The sequence below is a fragment of the Stegostoma tigrinum genome, chromosome 1 (genome assembly GCF_030684315.1).
Source record: "Stegostoma tigrinum isolate sSteTig4 chromosome 1, sSteTig4.hap1, whole genome shotgun sequence".
Lineage (NCBI taxonomy): Eukaryota > Metazoa > Chordata > Chondrichthyes > Orectolobiformes > Stegostomatidae > Stegostoma > Stegostoma tigrinum.
The window spans coordinates 47,877,596-47,896,290 of NC_081354.1; the positions used below are offsets into that span (position 1 = coordinate 47,877,596).

Sequence of the window (18,695 nt, forward strand, 5' to 3'; positions counted from 1 at the left end):
CAGAGCCAGGGACCCAGGTTTGATTCCAGCCTCGGGCGATTGTCTGTGTGGAGTTTGCACATTCTCCCTGAGTCTGCGTGGATTTCCTCCGGGTGCTCCGGTTTCCTCCCACAGTCCAAAAATGTGCAGGCTAGGTGGATCGGCCATGCTAAATTGCCCATAGTGTTCAGGGGTGTGTGGGTTATAGGGGGATAGGTCTGGGTGGGATGCTTCAAAGGGCGGTGAGGACTTGTTGGGCCGAATGGCCTGTTTCCACACTGTAGGGAATCTAATCTAATCTAATGTTGGTAGTTATTTTGATAAACTCGAATATAGAAACAGGGACGCACTTCTGAGGCTTTATAAGGCTCTGGTCAGAACACATTTAGAATACTGTGAGCAATTTTGAGCTCCATATCTCAGAAAGGATATACTAGCCCTACAGCAGTGTTGTGTATTTGATCGAGTTTAGAAGAATGAGATGGGGTGGGGGTCCAATTGAAACTTATAGAATACTGAGAGGCCTGGATAGAGTAGACATTGGGAAGATGTTTCCATTAGCAAAAGAGACTAGGAATTGAGGGCATAGCCTTAGAGTAAAGGGAAGATCCTTTAGAATGGAGATGAGGAGAAACTTCTGCCAGAGATTGGTGAATCTTTAGAATTCACTGCCACATAAGGCTGAGGTTACCAGGTCATTGAGTATATTTAAGTCAAAGATAGATAGGTTCTTGATTCTTAGAGGGATCAAAGGTTACAAGGAGAAAGTGGGAGAATGGAGTTGAAAAAGCTATCAGTCACGATTGAATGGTAAGGAGACTTGACGGGCCAAATGGCTTAATTTTTGCTCCTATGTTTCATAGTCTTATGGTATAACTACTGTGGGCCAATAGATCACTCCCATTATGACATCGTTCCTTTGCTATTCCTTATTTCCACTCAAACTGATTTCATATCACAATTTTCTCATGTGTTTCATGTGGATGAGGGGATTGAAGGATGGGTCAGCAAGTTTGCAGACGACACAAAGGTCGGAGGTGTCGTTGACAGTGTAGAGGGCTGTTGTAGGCTGTTGTAGGCTGCAGCGGGACATTGACAGGATGCAGAGATGGGCTGAGAGGTGGCAGATGGAGTTCAACCTGGATAAATGCGAGGTGATGCATTTTGGAAGGTCGAATTTGAAAGCTGAGTTCAGGATTAAGGATAGGATTCTTGGCAGTGTGGAGGAACAGAGGGATCTTGGTGTGCAGATACATAGATCCCTTAAAATGGCCACCCAAGTGGACAGGGTTGTTAAGAAAGCATATGGTGTCTTGGCTTTCATTAACAGGGGGATTGAGTTTAAGAGTCGTGAGATCTTGTTGCACCTCTATAAAACTTTGGTTAGACCGCACTTGGAATACTGCGTCCAGTTCTGGGCGCCCTATTATAGGAAAGATGTGGATGCTTTGGAGAGGGTTCAGAGGAGGTTTACCAGGATGCTGCCTGGACTGGAGGGCTTATCTTATGAAGAGAGGTTGACTGAGCTCGGTCTCTTTTCATTGGAGAAAAGGAGGAGGAGAGGGGACCTAACTGAGGTATACAAGATAATGAGAGGCATAGATAGAGTTGACAGCCAGAGACTATTTCCCAGGGCAGAAATGGCTAGCACGAGGGGTCATAGTTTTAAGCTGGTTGGTGGAAAGTATAGAGGGGATGTCAGAGGCAGGTTCTTTACGCAGAGAGTTGTGAGAGCATGGAATGCGTTGCCAGCAGCAGTTGTGGAAGCAAGGTCATTGGGTCATTTAAGAGACTGCTGGACATGTATATGGTCACAGAAATTTGAGGGTGCATACATGAGGATCAATGGTCGGCACAACATTGTGGGCTGAAGGGCCTGTTCTGTGCTGTACTGTTCTATGTTCTATGTTCTATTCACAATCACACTGATATGTTCCGTTACCAACAAAGCTATATCTTCCTTTCCTTTTTGCCCATGCTGCCAGCATGTCAAATACCTTTGAACACTGAAGCACCTTGATCACTCTTGTTGAGAATTGGGTTGTCCCCTAAAACCTTTGTTAACTCAGCATTCCATGTTTGGTATTTCCCATGTAGCACAACACTTCATTTAACTCTGTCACATTAGTAACCAGTCTTCTACAAAGGTAAACAAATTTCTATCTGAAAATAAAGGAGAGATCGTAAGAATTGTTAAGTTCTTGACTTACTTCAAGGGCTCATCAGTACCACCCTACTCCATTATCAATGCAGTGTATTGAAAATAAGGTGGCTTTCGTCTTAAAAGGAATGATAGCTAACATAACAAAAGCCATCTGACTCATGAGTCCCATGTCCATTGGTGAAGAGGGGTTGGGCAGGTGACTGACATGGCATTAATGGTCCCAAAAATAAGGTATATTGATAGGGATGGTGGGGAAGGGGCAAGAAATTTCAATAAGATGAGTCATACACAATCATGGGAGAAAACCAGGAGTTCTTCTACATTAGCTTGATGGAGGAACAAACATTTTTGATATTAAGACCACCAAAGACCACAAGAGACCACCAGAAAAGGATGTAGGAGCAGTGGAACATGGGAATGCTCTGAGGTTGTTGATTTGCTCATCAAGCCGGCTTGTTCTCATTCAGACGTTTCGTCATCATGCTAGGTGACATCATCACTATATGTTTGTTGATTGTATTAGGATAGGAAACTAGGCATCAGAATACATGAACAACAAACTAGCAGCAAAACAGCATGATGAACTCTCCTTAATATCGGTATGCTCAGACAATGAAGGTCATCAGTTTAACTGGGACATGATAACCATAGTAGTCCAAGCCAAACATAGACACACTAGAGAATTCCTGGAGACATGTTACTTCACCTGTAATGCAATCAACAAACATATAGAATTGGATCCCATATACAAACCCATACAGATCAAAACCGGAAATGACACCACTCACCACCACAGATCAGACTGTACAAATTCCAAGCCAAGTAGAATAACATTGCTTCATTGGAGGCTCCACTGATGATGTCACCTAACATGGTGACGAAATGTCTGAACGAGAAGAAGCCAGCTCGGCAAGCAAGTCGACAACTTCACCCACAACCCAGCTACAGATCTTTGCCAAAACTTTAAATGGGAATGCACTGCCTTTACTCTTCATTTCTACCGAACAACTCCAGATTGGAACTGCGATGAGTTGAATATTTCCTTTCATATATCTGAATTCATGTCCATTAACAACTTTGAATATAATCCCATAAATCACATCTATTAATCTATTAACCCATTAACTCGTGGTTATAATACTAGCTGCAGATGTCCATGTACCAGCCACCCCATGTTCAAACTAATTCAGGGGCTCACAACCATATCAGGTTACAACTACTTCAATTTGCCGTTACACCTGACTTGAAAGTGCATTCATCCATAACACGGTATGTAAACAAACCCATTTAATAAGACCAAAATTCCATTCAAAGATGCAGGCAGGTGCGACGATGAACAAAACTGCACAGACACTACAGGATGACCCGTTTTTGCACCCCCACACCAAAAATAGTGTTTTCTGATATTAAAATCCAACTGTGAATAGGTGCTATTACCAAGTTGTTTATCTTCTCCCTCCAGCTAAAGTTCCTCCAAATATCAGTCAAAGGTGATAATTGGATCAGCCCTCTTCCTTTAAAGTAAAATTTTACTTCCTTGCAGACTTTTCTTATATATTATGTAACCAGGTATTTGCCCCAAGTTTTTCTTCAACATGTATATAAAACTTTACCAAACTAATAAAACTAACAAACGCTATGCTGTGTATGTAAGCAACCTTTAACTTACTAACAAAACTAACAGCATTATGTCCAGACCCGCGTGACCTTGAATGAACGGATGAATGAATGAATGAATGAAACTGACAGCACTTCAACAACAGAGATAGTGGAGACTGCCAATGCTGGAGAATCTGAGATAACAAGGTGTAGTGCTGGATCAACACAGCAGGCCAAGCAGCATCAGAGGAGCAAGAAAGCTGACGTTTCAGGTCCAGACCCTTCTTCAGAAATGAAGGAGGGGAAGGGGTCTCTGAAATAAATAGGGAGCGAGGGGGAGGCGGATTGAAGATGGATAAAGGAGAAGATAGGTGGTGAGGAGGCAGACAGGTCAAAGAGGTGGGGATGGAGCCAGTAAAGGTGAGTGTAGTCTGGGAGTTAGGTCAGTCCAGGGAGGACAGACTAGTCAAGGAGGTGGGATGAGACTGGTAGGTAAGAGATGGGGGTGGGGCTTGAGGTAGGAGGAGTCGATAGGTGGGAGGAAGGACAGGTTAGGGAGGTGGGGATGAGCTGGGCTGGTTTTTAGGATTCGGTTGGGGGAGGGGAGATTTTGAAGTTTGTGAAGTCCACATTGATTTCATTGGGCTGCAGGGTTCACAAGCTAAATATAAGGTGCTGTTCCTGCCACCTTTGGGCAGCATTGTTGTGGCACTGCAGGAGGGCCAGGATGGACAGGTTGTCCAAGGAGGGAGAGTTGAAATGGTTCGTGACTGGGAAGTGCAGTCGTTTGTCGTGAGTCGAGCGTATGTGTTCCACAAAGCGGTGCCCAAGCCTCCACTTGGTTTCCCCGGTGTAGAGGAGGCCACGTCAGGAACAGCTGATACAGTGTACCACATTAGCAGAAGTGCAGGTGACCATCTGTTTGATGTGGTAGGTCTTCTTGGGGCCTGGGATGGGGGTGAGGGGGGAGGTGTAGGGGCAGGCTGAGCACCTCCTGTGGTTGAAGGGGAAAATGCCAGGGGTGGTGGGGAGTGCGGGGCAGACAAGCGAGTCATAGGCAGTGTGTTGGGGGCCAAAAAATTGGAAGTTTTGGAGGAGGTGGAGGGCATGGGTGGTGTTACAGACCTCAGCTTTCCTGCTCCTCTGATGCTGCTTGGCCTGCTGTGTTTATCCAGCTCTACACCTTGCTATCCCGCACGTCTACAACAGGTGTGACCACGAAACCGAATGAATGAATGATTGTAAACAGAATCCACAGATGGGCACAACCATGAATCTAACTAAACAAGCGATAGTAAATAAAAAAAACAGACAGACAATCAAAACTGTTGGGAACTCAGACTTATATTTAAAAACACAAGATACCTTTTACTAACTTTAAAATTCTAACCTTGAAAATAACAAGACTAACACCTTTTGAATTAGGAAAGGACAAACCAGACAGACACTCTAACCATTAACACTCAACAATAATCGTTAACATTTAGCACAAGATTAAACCATCCCCGATTTCCTGCAAAACAGATTTTAACAATATCTACTGCTTAACATTCATGTGTTAGAATGTTAATGTATGTTTGAATTCTGTATAAAAACGGCTGCTTTTGAGCTATGATTTTGGGATTCTATTTCACCTTACATCGTGCTTCTATGAATGCATAACAAAGAGGCTATTTTCGCTACTCACTGATCCTGGCCGTGAGGTTCTTTGAACATGATCTCACAGCTTTCTTGCCTACTTAACTAATGTACCGTATGAAAATTGCTGCTTCTCAATAAACAATCAAATTGCTACAAATGAACAATTTTGGGGGCATAGCTTTAAATTGAGGGGTGAAAGATATAGGACAGATGTCAGAGGTGGTTTCTTTACTCAGAGAGTAGTAAGGGAATGGAACGCTTTGCCTGCAACGGTAGTAGATTCACCAACTTTAGGTACATTTAAGTCATCATTGGATAAGCATATGGACGTACATGGAATAGTGTTGGTTAGATGGACTTCAGATTGGTATGACAGGTCAGCACAACATCGAGGGCCGAAGGGCCTGTACTGTGCTGTAATGTTCTATGTTCTATGTAATTGCCTATAATGGATACCTGAACACTTCGCACCTATGTCTTTCTAAGAGGCATCAAGTTATAGAACATACAACAGTACAGCACAGTACAGGTCCTTCGGCCCACGATGTTGTGCCAACCTATTATCCGACTCCAAGATCAAAACTAACCCGCAAACCCTTCATTTTACGATCATCCATGTGCCTATTGAAGAGCTGCATAAATGGGCCTTAGAATGTCCCTAGAAAAACCTTAGAATTCATTCTTCATCACTTTGATGTTCATTAATTTCAATTTGTGCCATCAACTAATCAAGCTTGTTACAAATGCTGTGACTGTTCAGATAAAGAGCCTTAAGGCATGACTTTTTACCATTATTACTTTTTCTGGCTCTAAAATTTTGTGCTACACTTTTCTCTGTATATTTTCTACCCCTTCCAAAGTGACTTTTATTCTCCTCTTTACTACCCTGCACTTCTGCTCTGCAATTGCTTTTTGATTTTTTTAAAAACTTGCTTTCAATTGAACCCCAAGCCAACAAATTAGTTTCAAGCCCTATCTACGACTCTACTTGTACAACTAGCTATGACACTGGTTCCAGCATGATTCAAATAAAGCCCATTCTAATAGAAGTTCTGTTTTTCTTTCCCCATTAATGGTGTCATTGCTCCATGATTTGGAACCCATTTCTCTTATGCCAATCTTTCAAATATTCATTTATCTTTCTATCTTTATTCTTTCTGGTCTAATTTCCACATTGCTCAGGTAGTATTTCAGAGACTGTTGCCCTTGTACTTCTGCTTTCCAATTTAGCCTCAAGTCATTCATAATCCCACAACAGAGCCTATTCCAGAATCATAGAATCCCAACAGTGCAGAAAAAGGCCATTTGGCCCATCAAGACTGCACCAAACCTCCAAAGAACATCACACCGTATTCAGTCCTCCTCCCCTGTCCCTGTAACCCTTTTAACCATTTCCAATGGCTAACCTGCCTGAATCGCACATTCCTGGACACTGCGGACAGTTTAGCTTGACAAATCTACTTAACCTACACATCTTTGGACTGTGGGAGGAAGCCGGACCTAGTCCTTCTTATGTTGCTGGTACCCACGATGACCATGACAACTGGATCCTTCTCTTCCCACTCTAAAACGGGTCTCCTGAACCAGTGTGTCGTACTCTGCTTTCTACTACCTCACATGTGTTTTTATCTTTGCTACTGCAGACATCTCCCACCAAGGCTCATGCTTTGTCACTCTCTCTGTTACCTGCAACGCCTTTCTTCACCTGATCTCATCCCACCCTGACCACCCTCACCCTAACCCAACACATCCTCTGTGCTCTCAATACTCTTTCAGAAATCTTCACCACCTTTTTACGTTTGCATCAGTCCTAAAAGCTATGCCTCCACTTTCATCCGACTTACTTCTTCCTCCGTTTCTCTCATTACATACAAATGTACAAATCATGAGCAAGCATCTGCCATTCAGTCCTTCAAATCTGCTCTGTCATTCAATATGATCATGGCTGACTGTCCAGCTCAGTATCTTGCTCCCGCTTTCCCTGCTGTGCCAAAGGACCTGGATGTCCTTTTGCATGAATCGCAGAAGTTTGGTTTGCAGGTACAACTGATAAAGTATTGAGGAAGCAACAGTTAGAAGTTTTGCTGAAATAATGATATACCATAAATTTTGGAATGTGTGCCTGTGTTTGTAATAAGCTGAAGGTTGCAGTTGTTCTTCCCATGGCTGGGGCTGCTTCCTCTATTCAATGGAACATTGTTAACTGCATTGCTTATCTGCTTATGACGCATGTGAACAGTATCGGATATGTTAACATTTAGTCATGTCAGGTAGAGAGATATGTATGTTAATCACACACAAGGGCTATAAATTGTACTGCTTTTATGCTATACACAGAGGTCCGACGAAAGTCCACCAAGTGAGAGCTTGACTGTTACTCTGGTGTTGACTCTGGGCCTCTTGCCGGCTAAGCTAAAATAAAGAAGTTAATGGAACTCTTGTGGGGTCCGGAAGTTTTCGAGTCAACACAACAGGTAATCCAGAAGGCAAATGGAATTTTGTCGTTCATTACTAGTGGGATTGAATTTAAAAGCAGGGAGGTTATGTTGCAGCTGTATAGGGTGCTGGTGAGGCCATTTATGGAGTACTGCATGCAGTTTTGGTTTCCTCTCTTGAGAAATTATGTACTAATGTACAAGCACTGGACGGGATGCAGGAGAGATTCACGAGGTTGATTCCAGAAATGAGAGGGTTAGTTTATGAGGAGAGACTGAATAGACTGGGGTTATATTCATTGGAATTTAGAAGAATAGGGGGAATTTTACAGAAACATAAAGTTATGAAGGGAATAGATAAGAAGAAGGAAGGACGTTTCCGATCGCGGGTGAAATTAGAACAAGATGGCATTGCCTCAAAATTACAGGGATCAGATTTAGGACTGAATTGAGAAGGAACTTCTCCACCCAAAGGGTTGTGAATCTGTGGAATTTCCTGCCCATTGAAGTAGTTGAGGCTTCCTCATGGAATGTTTTTAAAGCTAAGATAGATTTTTATTTTGAATAGTAAAGTAATTAAGGGTTATGGTTTGGCGGGGGGGTGTGGGTGGTGAAGAGTGTAAGTGGAACTGAGGCCATGTAAAGATCAGCCATGATCATACTGAATGGTGGAGTAGGCTCGAAGGGTCCACTCCTGCTCCTGGTTCTTATGTTCTTTCTGTGAGACTTTCCTCATTCTAAACTCCAATGAATATAGTTCTAACAGATCCAGTCTCCCTTCATACTTCAATACTGCCCTCCAAGGAATCAGACTGGTAAAACATCAACAAATGTACAGAATGCTGCAGAAACTCAGCAGGTCAAGCAGCATCTGTGGAGTGAGAAACAGAGTTAACATTTTGATTCCAGTATGACTTTTATATTGAGTCTTAAATTCCGACAGTGGATGGACTTGATTACCTACCGTGGCTTGAGTGATCTAGCTGGAAAGACCAGACATTGAATAAGCAATATTTGCTCTTAATTGGCAAATTGCCACTGTCTAGCAAGAAACTGGCCACGTCACTTGTGAAAAGCATAAAGGATAGAATGAGATGTTCCAGCCATCGAAATTGGCCTGGCTGGACTTCTCGCATGACTATGCCTCAAATCTCACCATGGCCTGTGCACTCAGACCCTGTAATTTTTCACAGATTGAAATTATTTACATTGCTAAAATATTACAACAAACATTAAGATCTGTAGCTAGCAGACTTTGAATGGAATTAATAAAATCCTTCAGTATAAATCAAAGGCACAATTTTGAAACACTGCAGGTAAACTGTAACCAGAGTACTGTTTCCAGTTTTGGTCTCACACTATGGCTATGAGTTAATGCTTCTTGAACTAGGCTTTAGTAAGAAAAGGTCTTTAATGGTGACTAATTGTTCCATACAAATGAAAAAATGTTGCATACTGGTCTGAGTCGTATGGGGCCAGCATTAATTGCCCATCCTTCATTGCTCTTGAGAAGGTGGGGAAGAGCATCTCCAGGACTGCTTAGAATTGCCATATGCAAGTACTCAACAGGAAACCTAGACAAGTACACAACTGCCATCATAAACTTCATTAGCAAATGTGTGAAGGACCTTGCACCAAATAAATCCATCTGGGTCTTCCCCAACCAGAAACCTTGGAGGAATCAGGAAATCCACTCCCTACGGAAGACTAGATATGCAGCATTCAGGTTGGATGACCCACAGCTACACAGAAAATCCAGATATGACCTCCATAAAGCCATCAGGGATGCCAAAAGGCCCAAACCAACCATACAGACTTCTGCCACCTGTGGCAAGACCTAAACAATATTACAGAATGCAAAATGAAGCAGAGCAAGATAGCGGACAAAGACACATCCCTTCCCGATGTGTTCAGTGTTTTTTACGCTCAGTTCAAGCAGAACACAGTATCACCTATCCTGAAACCTACCCGGGCGCACCTGTGCCCACTGCAAATGTCAGACCGGTCTTCCTGGGAGTCAGCCCAAGGAAAGTATTGGGCCCAGCCAAGCACTTAGATCCTATGTGAACCAGCTGGGGGAGGTATTCACTAACATATTCAAGCTCTCCCTCCTACAAGCCATATTCCCCACTTGTAACTCCCTAGCCTTATTAGAAATCCGCAGCATATTCACATACATGCAATGTAACCTTTATTGCTTTCTCTCTTATTCCAACTCCAAACATTAACTTACAATTCTCTATCTTAGAGGCATCTGCCTATCCTAGCATCTTGTGCACCTGGCATTGTATTCTAATATTCTCCCCTGGTTCCCACACCCTTGCTAGGTGTGACTTCCTCACAGATGTGAAGATGACCTGCAAAAGATTGCTAATCAAATACAATACTGCTCAGATATTGGCAAGAGGTTACTAGCAGCCCATAGAATTCTTCTGGAATGCCACATCGGCATATGGAAAATTCAAGCAGTGATAAATAGGTATTTGGATGCAAGTCTTCATGAGGTTGTGGTGTTGTTTTCAAATACCCTATACATGACAGGCAGTGAGAAAACCTCAAATCAACACTGCTAATACCAATACCAGTTTTGGAAGATCCATTTAATAAGGTTTGAGGATAATCGCAGAAAAAGTAGCAGTGAAAAAGTCATCTCAACATTTTACTTGTAATGGACTGCCAACAGAAATACAATTGGACCAAGATTCCAAACTCTATGTCTAAAATATTTCAAGATATAGTAAATAACTTGTGTGTAAAATAATTGAAGACAACAGCACATCATCCATAAACACTGGGTGTAAGTTTGCTCTGGGCACGTTTTGTCTGTTTGTTTGGGTTTGTTGCTGAGAACTCGGTGGACTGTGTTCATTGGGTACCCAGTCCGCCGAGTTCTCAGCAACAAACCCACACAAACAGACAAAACATGCCCAGAAACCATAATCACTCTCCCCTACATCAAAGACATCTCGGAAATGACTGCCAGACTACTCAGAATTCTTGGCATCATGGTACCCCACAAACCCACCAACACACTCAAGTCTCTCTCCGTGAAGAAAAAAAACCCTCGTTCTCACACACCACCCTACCAACCTCCGGATACAACGTATTATCCTCCGACACTTCCGCCATTTACAATCCGACCCCACCACCCAAGACATTTTTCCATCCCCTCCCCTGTCAGCTTTCCGGAGAGACCACTCTCTCCGTGACTCCCTTGTTCGCTCCACACTGCCCTCCAACCCCACCACACCCGGCACCTTCCCCTGCAACCGCAGGAAATGCTACACTTGTCCCCACACCTCCTCCCTCACCCCCATCCCAGGCCCCAAGATGACATTCCACATTAAGCAGAGGTTCACCTGCACATCTGCCAATGTGGTATACTGCATCCACTGTACCCAGTGCGGCTTCCTCTACATTGGGGAAACCAAGCGGAGGCTTGGGGACCCCTTTGCAGAACACCTCCGCTCAGTTCGCAACAAACAACTGCACCTCCCAGTCGCAAACCATTTCCACTCCCCCTCCCATTCTTTAGATGACATGTCCATCATGGGCCTCCTGCAGTGCCACAATGATTCCACCCGAAGGTTGCAGGAACAGCAACTCATATTCCGCCTGGGAACCCTGCAGCCATATGGTATCAATGTGGACTTCACCAGTTTCAAAATCTCCCCTTCCCCTACTGCATCCCTAAACCAGCCCAGTTCGTCCCCTCCCCCCACTGCACCACACAACCAGCCCAGCTCTTCCCCCCCACCCACTGCATCCCAAAACCAGTCCAACCTGTCTCTGCCTCCCTAACCTGTTCTTCCTCTCACCCATCCCTTCCTCCCACCCCAAGCCTCACCTCCATCTCCTACCTACTAACCTCATCCCACCTCCTTGACCTGTCCGTCTTCCCTGGACTGACCTATCCCCTCCCTACCTCCCCACCTATACTCTCCTCTCCAACTATCTTCTTTTCTCTCCATCTTCGGTCCGCCTCCCCCCTCTCCCTATTTATTCCAGAACCCTCACCCCATCCCCCTCTCTGATGAAGGGTCCAGGCCCGAAACGTCAGCTTTTGTGCTCCTGAGATGCTGCTGGGCCTGCTGTGTTCATCCAGCTTCACATTTTATTGTCTTGGATTCTCCAGCATCTGCAGTTCCCATTATCACTGAAGGCTTTCTTGAATGAGTCTCAGGGGTAACGGAGGGAAGCTCCATAGTGTCAGAGGGAGGATACATGGAGGATCCATTACTGGAGTCAATCTGCTCTTACACCATGTACATGGATATGTGAACAGTAAGAACAATCACCTTGCGGATCTCAATGACAGGCTTCACTTTGATGATAAAATGTGAGGCTGGATGAACACAGCAGGCCCAGCAGCATCTCAGGCGCACAAAAGCTGACGTTTCAGGCCAAGGCCCTTCATCAGAGAGCTAGGAGGAGGCTAGAGGTAAACTGTTACTAGCTTCAGGTCTTCCTGGTGGCTGATCAGTCGCAAGAGAAAGATCCAAAGAATATACTATATAAATGGTACAGATGGTTCAACATCGACCAGCGAGAAAGTGGCAACAGACGTTCCACAGGTGCAAAAAGCTTCCAACCAGAAACCAGTGGAATGATACAGATTAGCCTAAAATTGGATTTAGTGCAGATGCTGCAGTTACGTGCAGATAGGTGAGGTTGAATTAGGAAGCAATCCCACATTGGTCTCCTTAAAGATATTGGTTCTCTGGGCTAAACTGAGAGAGGTATGGGAAATTCCAGTCAGCCACACACACAAGTACATCAGAAGATAACAAATGGCCTTTTCAGAAAAAGCTCCTGATTTTCTGAATTTGCATTTGGATTCCTAGTGAGGCAGCCATAGCAATCAATTTTTTCTTTTTGCACAGAATTCCTGCGGGTCTACTAACTGTGTTGATGCAACAATGACAGCTCCCTTGAAGTAGCCACGTGCACTGAGTAACTGGAAAGGTATTAATTCTATGAATATGCAAACGAACTGTAATCACTCAGAACAATTAATTCAGATTTGTAACTGCAATCCAGGGAACTCTCGCAATGACTAATTCTCTCCTGCTTTCAATTTCCACAGTGTTTGAGTCACTTCAATGAATGGTAAGTTGGTTCCTTGGATGAAGTTGTTACAACTTGGAGACAGACAGCCAAATCATAATCAGTCTCCTTATCCCTGTATTAAAAACACAATAAAATCAGAATACTAATGACGCTCAAAAATGTCGCAATGGTTCTAACCAGCCAGCTTGAATAACCAATACTAGACAGAAAATTTACAGCTTAACAAAAGAATTAACAATTTATTGGTAATACAGTAGTTTTAACAAAATTCAACAAGGTTATCTAATTAATGCCAGAGATAATGGGAACTGCAGATGCTGGAGATTCCAAGATAATAAAATGTGAGGCTGGATGAACACAGCAGGCCAAGCAGCATCTCAGTGCTCCTGAGATGCTGCTTGGCCTGCTGTGTTCATCCAGCCTCACATTTTATTATCTAATTAATGCCTATGATTTAAATTCAGTCTTCTTTGATTCTAGCCCCCTTTCACACACAGGCAGACAGATAAACAGATACAGTTAAGGAATAAATCAAAAGAAAAATAAAAGAGATTAATGGACCCAGAGATAGTAACAGCTGCTGACGATGGAACCTGCTGTGTTCCTCCAGCTCCACACTAGATTACCTGGCCAATTCACTTAAGCTGTTTCCACAATCCGTAATATCAAAGGCACATAGGCTTGCATTTTGCTTGGTTTCTGAAGACACCAGTCAATGCAGACCAGTCTATCAGACCTCCTTCCTGTAGCTATGGTAGCTACAATCCTTCTGACTTAAACACAGTTCCAACCCAACACAAACACTGTTTTCTCATTGTTATACTGGATGACGCTGGGCTCCCTGTAGGGCCCCAGTTAAATCCAAAGATCTACCAAGAATAAATCTATAATTAACCTCCAGGCCTGGCCTCATTTTTACTCTATTTTTTAAAAACAAGTTGTTATTCACAACTTAAAGTTCACCTTCACCTTCTGGCTCACAGTTCACCATTCCAAACAAAAATCAATAAAAATAAAATAATGACCGTTTCAACACTGGGAACAACTGCAGAAGACTCATTGATGTCACTAGCTAGAAATCCACAAGATACCACCAAAGACTGTAAGAATGTCACCTACGTCTCAAAAAGGACAATCACAGATCAGGTGACTGGTCTACTGAAAATGAAGTTCCACTTTTTGAACTACTCACATTTCAGTACTTCAATACTCATCGCAGAAAGAGTCCAGAAATATTGTGGTCTGATAGCTCAGTGGTTGGGATTCCCTCGTGGGTGGAGACATCGTTCAATTTTCTAATGTTTTGGCGGCTGCATTAAAATGTGCAATTTCAGGTTAAATCTGCTGATGTTGCAGTCCTTTGCATGTGCTAATCTCTAATGACACACATTCAACTAATGCAGAATGCAATGTTCATACGGAATTGAGTCTTCAGAGCCAAACATAGCAGCGGAGTAGGGCTCCTGGCTCAGGGTTTGTCTACTCAGTCCACTTGTTTTCTTAGTTCTACCTTACCTACTTCTGTGAAGAGTTTGGATGGCACCGACATCTGCTATTCCTAAGTGGGGGCTGCAGACAGCAAGCCCAGCGTGGGAGAGAAGCTGCTACATTAGCGGAGGTGACATCAGCAAAACAGGCCCAGCAGAAAATATGGTGCCTGAAGTTCAGTTAAGGTTGGCTAGGTCCAATGCTGGTGGCAGCAAAGCACTGGCAGAAGGCAGCAAGGTGATTTCAAGGTGAGCTCAGTAGTGAGATGAGTCATAGAAGGATTTCTCTTTAAGTGGTGCATTTTCATTTTTCTTCTTATTCCTGAACTATCAAAATGGTGCTGTGCCGTGGCAACACATGAATGATTTTCACATATTTTATTCTATTTCCCACTGTAAAATGCCTCAATAAAGCACAACATTATCTTCACAGCATTGTATAGTCATGCAAAATCTGGAATGTGCAAGCAGAAATGACATCATACCATGCTCCAGCAGTTCGACATGCATACTGCACTGGAAGCCACATGCACCCAAGTCATCATGAATGCACTCAAGTCTCCAAAAACCTGCTGCTGATGGGGGCGAAATGTCTTGCAATATGTAACTCTGAAATTAACCTCATAGTAATTAGTCTCAAGAGTAGAATATTCAGCCCCCAAAGGCTAGTTTGCCATTCAACAAGATCATGACTGATCTTCAAACTAAACATCACTACCTTCATATTTTTAAAATGTTGAAAGGGGCAAAGAGGTGATAGTCATAGATATCAAACAGATAAATCCAGAATGCTGCTTGATTAAATATTGAGAGTGAACGAGAGTATATAGGTTAGAATCTTGTATCCTCCATTGTGGTTAGTACTGTGCAGAAGGACATTTAATCAGATAGGACAGGACCCTGCCACCTTCCCACCTCCATTTTGATTAAGCAATTAAGTATCAACTATTGCCAACTTAAGGCCTCATTCTGCTGCTACTGGTAATAATGCAGCAGTGAGAGGAGGCCTCCAGTCAGATGTCTATAGTTCCAGGGGCTTTGGTTGGGAGGGGGGGAGGAGGGGCTGGTCAGGGAGGAACTTACTTGGTTTAGAAGCTGATGGCGTTTGGTGTTTGATGGCTGATGGCAGACACATTTCAGTCCCTGGGGTATTTAATCCTAGAGGAAGGCCCATTGTGGCCTGAAAATTGCCTGAGAGGCTCAAGACGTGGTGGGCCTTTCCAGAAAGAGGCAGAGACAATGTGGGAACTTTGACAGCTCTCTAGCTAGTGGTCATGTTGCCCATAGCTTCCACAAAATTCTGCCCATTGGTTCACATTACTAAAAGGTCAAATAAGATTCGCAACAGTGTCACTACACACAAAAAGATCAATTTACTAAGAAATATAAAAGTGGAAAACACTAATCACTGATGCCACAATCGGGAAACTATAGGGTTTTTCATGTAGAATAACACATACGGATCAAATGGACTTTCACATCTTGTGAAATTGAGTATACTGTATATGCTCATCAGTATAAACTCAATTAGAATAAAACGATCTTTGTTTTGTGCAAAAGACTGATATAAATATGAAACATATGCAACTTCCATTAAAAATTATTTAGCTTATTTTCACATATATTTTAAGCAGGGCAAGTTGATATTTTGTACTAATTCTGGCAGCATTGTAATGGAAATAGAAAACTCATCCAACATGTTATTACAACAAACACTCACCGTGCCGTGGGTCTCTGAAATTGCCTATTGGGTGGCAAATTGCAATTTTGCAGCTGTTCCTGCATTTTGGCTTGTGTATCAGTTGAACATTGCTTTTCAACTACAGACATTTTAACTTTATAGTTGGATAGCCAGAAAATTCCGTCACTATTGAATACCTGTGAACAGAGAATGCAACATATAAAGTTTAATACATGGCAAAATTTCTATTTCCTCTTTATCCTTCCACCAGTTAAGAATCCCAGTAGAAATCTTTTTTTAAGTCCTCTACCACCAATATGTTTCCTTGTACTTGAATTATGGTGAATATACAGCACAGAATCTGGACATTCTAGACCAGAATTTAATATGCTAAAAGGGGACAAAGAGGTGATAGTCATTGATATTGAACAGATAAAACCAGAATACTACTTAGTCAAGGAGACAGTAGGAACCGCCGATGCTGGAGAATCTGAGATAACAAGATGTACAGCTGGCTGAACACAGCAGGCCAAACTGCTTGGCCTGCTGTGTTCATCCAGCTCTACACTCTACTACTTAGTTAAATTGTGACAGCAAAACAAGAAGACAGAGGGCAGAATCTTGTACTCTCCATGTGGTGGGTTTGGCAGCAGATGATACTTAATCAAATAGAATTAACATTTTAATGAGTTTTGAGAAAGAGTCTCGCGACCCAAAACATTAACTTATCTTTACAGATGCTGCCAGACCTGCTAAGCTTTTCCAGCAGTCTATTTTTGTTTCTGATTTACATCTGCAGTTCTTTTGGTTTTTACTCAACCTTTTCAACCTGTAGTCAAATATTTGGCCAATTTCCATCTTAAGAAAGAATAAGAAATGACATAAATCTTACTAGAATTTAATTGCAATGATAACACTCAACTTTCTGGGAAAAACTGTTCATAAGTTAGGATAGATGCAGAGATTACAAGAACAATGGAAAATTGAATATAGTTGAAATTTTAAGGCAGTGGGATAATTAGAGGGAAATATTTGGGCAGAAGGAAAGTAGGTCAAAAATAGTGAGACATTAAGAAAAGCTGAAAAGCAATTTCAACTCATAAGAAACCAGTGAACTAGATTTCTGGACACTTGAGCCTCTTTCACCGATGTATAAAATAGTCGCTAAATTATAGAGTTAAGTCCATTTTCCTGCTATTCCTCCCTTGAACTCCTTAGTTGATTGTTTGATTGGGCATTCCCTTTCACCGGAGTCACCACAATACTAGTTTATCACCTTCATATCAATCATTATTTTTAGATTTGGTGAGTGGTTTCACAACCTGATGCCCTTCCTGCTGTTACACCTCCCAATTTATGAGGTATGGAACCCTTACCCACTAGCTTGCCCCACTAGTGACTATGTAACAGTCGACTCCCTTATAGATTAAAAATCTCTGTAAACTAGCCTTGAATATGGTCATGTGTGGAGATGCCAGTGTTGGACTGAGGGGCAAAGTCAGAGGTCACATGACATCAGGTTATAGTCCAGCAGGTTTATTTGAAATCACAAGCTTTCAGAGCGTTGCTTCTTCATCAGGTGAAGTCATTTCACCTAGTTGGACTATAACCTGGGATCATGTGATTTCTGACTTTGAATATTGTCAGCAACTCACTACTTTTAAGTACTTTGTGGGGAAGAAAATTCCAAAGATTAACAACTCTGATGGAAGAAATTCTTGCTCATTTTAAATTGGATACCCCTTATCTTGAAACTATGTTCTGTATTTTGTGTCATGAACAGTTTTTTAAAAAAAACTTTAATACATGTATTTATCATCACAATAAAGAGCCCAAACATGTCTGCTATGAAAAATCTCATGACTGGACTCAGCAACCTGCCAAAACATCTCAGAAGTCAACACCAACTTATTATCTCAGGTATCTCCTGATGGAACGGGAACACTAATTATTGATTTATAACCTGCTAGAGGTGAATGTCTCTAAGAAAAACCCCTACACAATAGAACATTACAGCACAGTACAGGCCATTCGGCCCTCGATGTTGTGCCGACCTGTCATACCGATCTGAAGCCCATCTAACCTCACTATTCCATGTACGTCCATGTGCTTATCCAATGACAACTTAAATGTACCTAAAGTTGGCGAATCTACGACCGTTGTAGGCAAAGTGTTCCATTCCCTTACTACACTCTGAGTAAAGAAACCACCTCTGACATCTGTCCTATATCTTTCACCCCTCAATTTAAAGCTATGCCCCCTCGTGCTCGCCGTCACCATCCTAGGAAAAAGGCTCTCCCTATCCACCCTATCTAACCCTCTGATTATTTTATATGCTTCAATTAAGTCACCTCTCAACCTTCTTCTCTCTAACGAAAACAGCCTCAAGTCCCTCAGCCTTTCCTCGTAAGACCATCCCTCCATACCAGGCAACATCCTAATAAATCTCCTCTGCACCCTTTCCAAAGCTTCCACATCCTTCTTATAATGTGGTGACCAGAACTGTACGCAATACTCCAAGTGTGGCCACACCAGAGTTTTGTACAGCTGCAGCATAACCTCTTGGTCCGGAACTCGATCCCTCTATTAATAAAAGCTAAAACACTGTATGCCTTCTTAACAACCCTGTCAACTTGGGT

At 42.6% G+C, this 18,695-nt stretch overlaps 1 protein-coding gene across 1 annotated transcript in view; it reads right to left on the reverse strand.

Annotated features, from left to right (window-relative positions):
- ttc29 (tetratricopeptide repeat domain 29) overlaps positions 1 to 18,695 on the reverse strand; it is a 482,465-nt gene that overhangs the window by 452,682 nt on the left and 11,088 nt on the right. The window contains exon 2 of the mRNA XM_048537485.2: positions 16,096 to 16,253. Coding sequence (XP_048393442.1) covers positions 16,096 to 16,205 — 110 coding nt within the window. The 5' untranslated portion in view covers positions 16,206 to 16,253. The remainder of the gene's footprint in view (positions 1 to 16,095; positions 16,254 to 18,695) is intronic.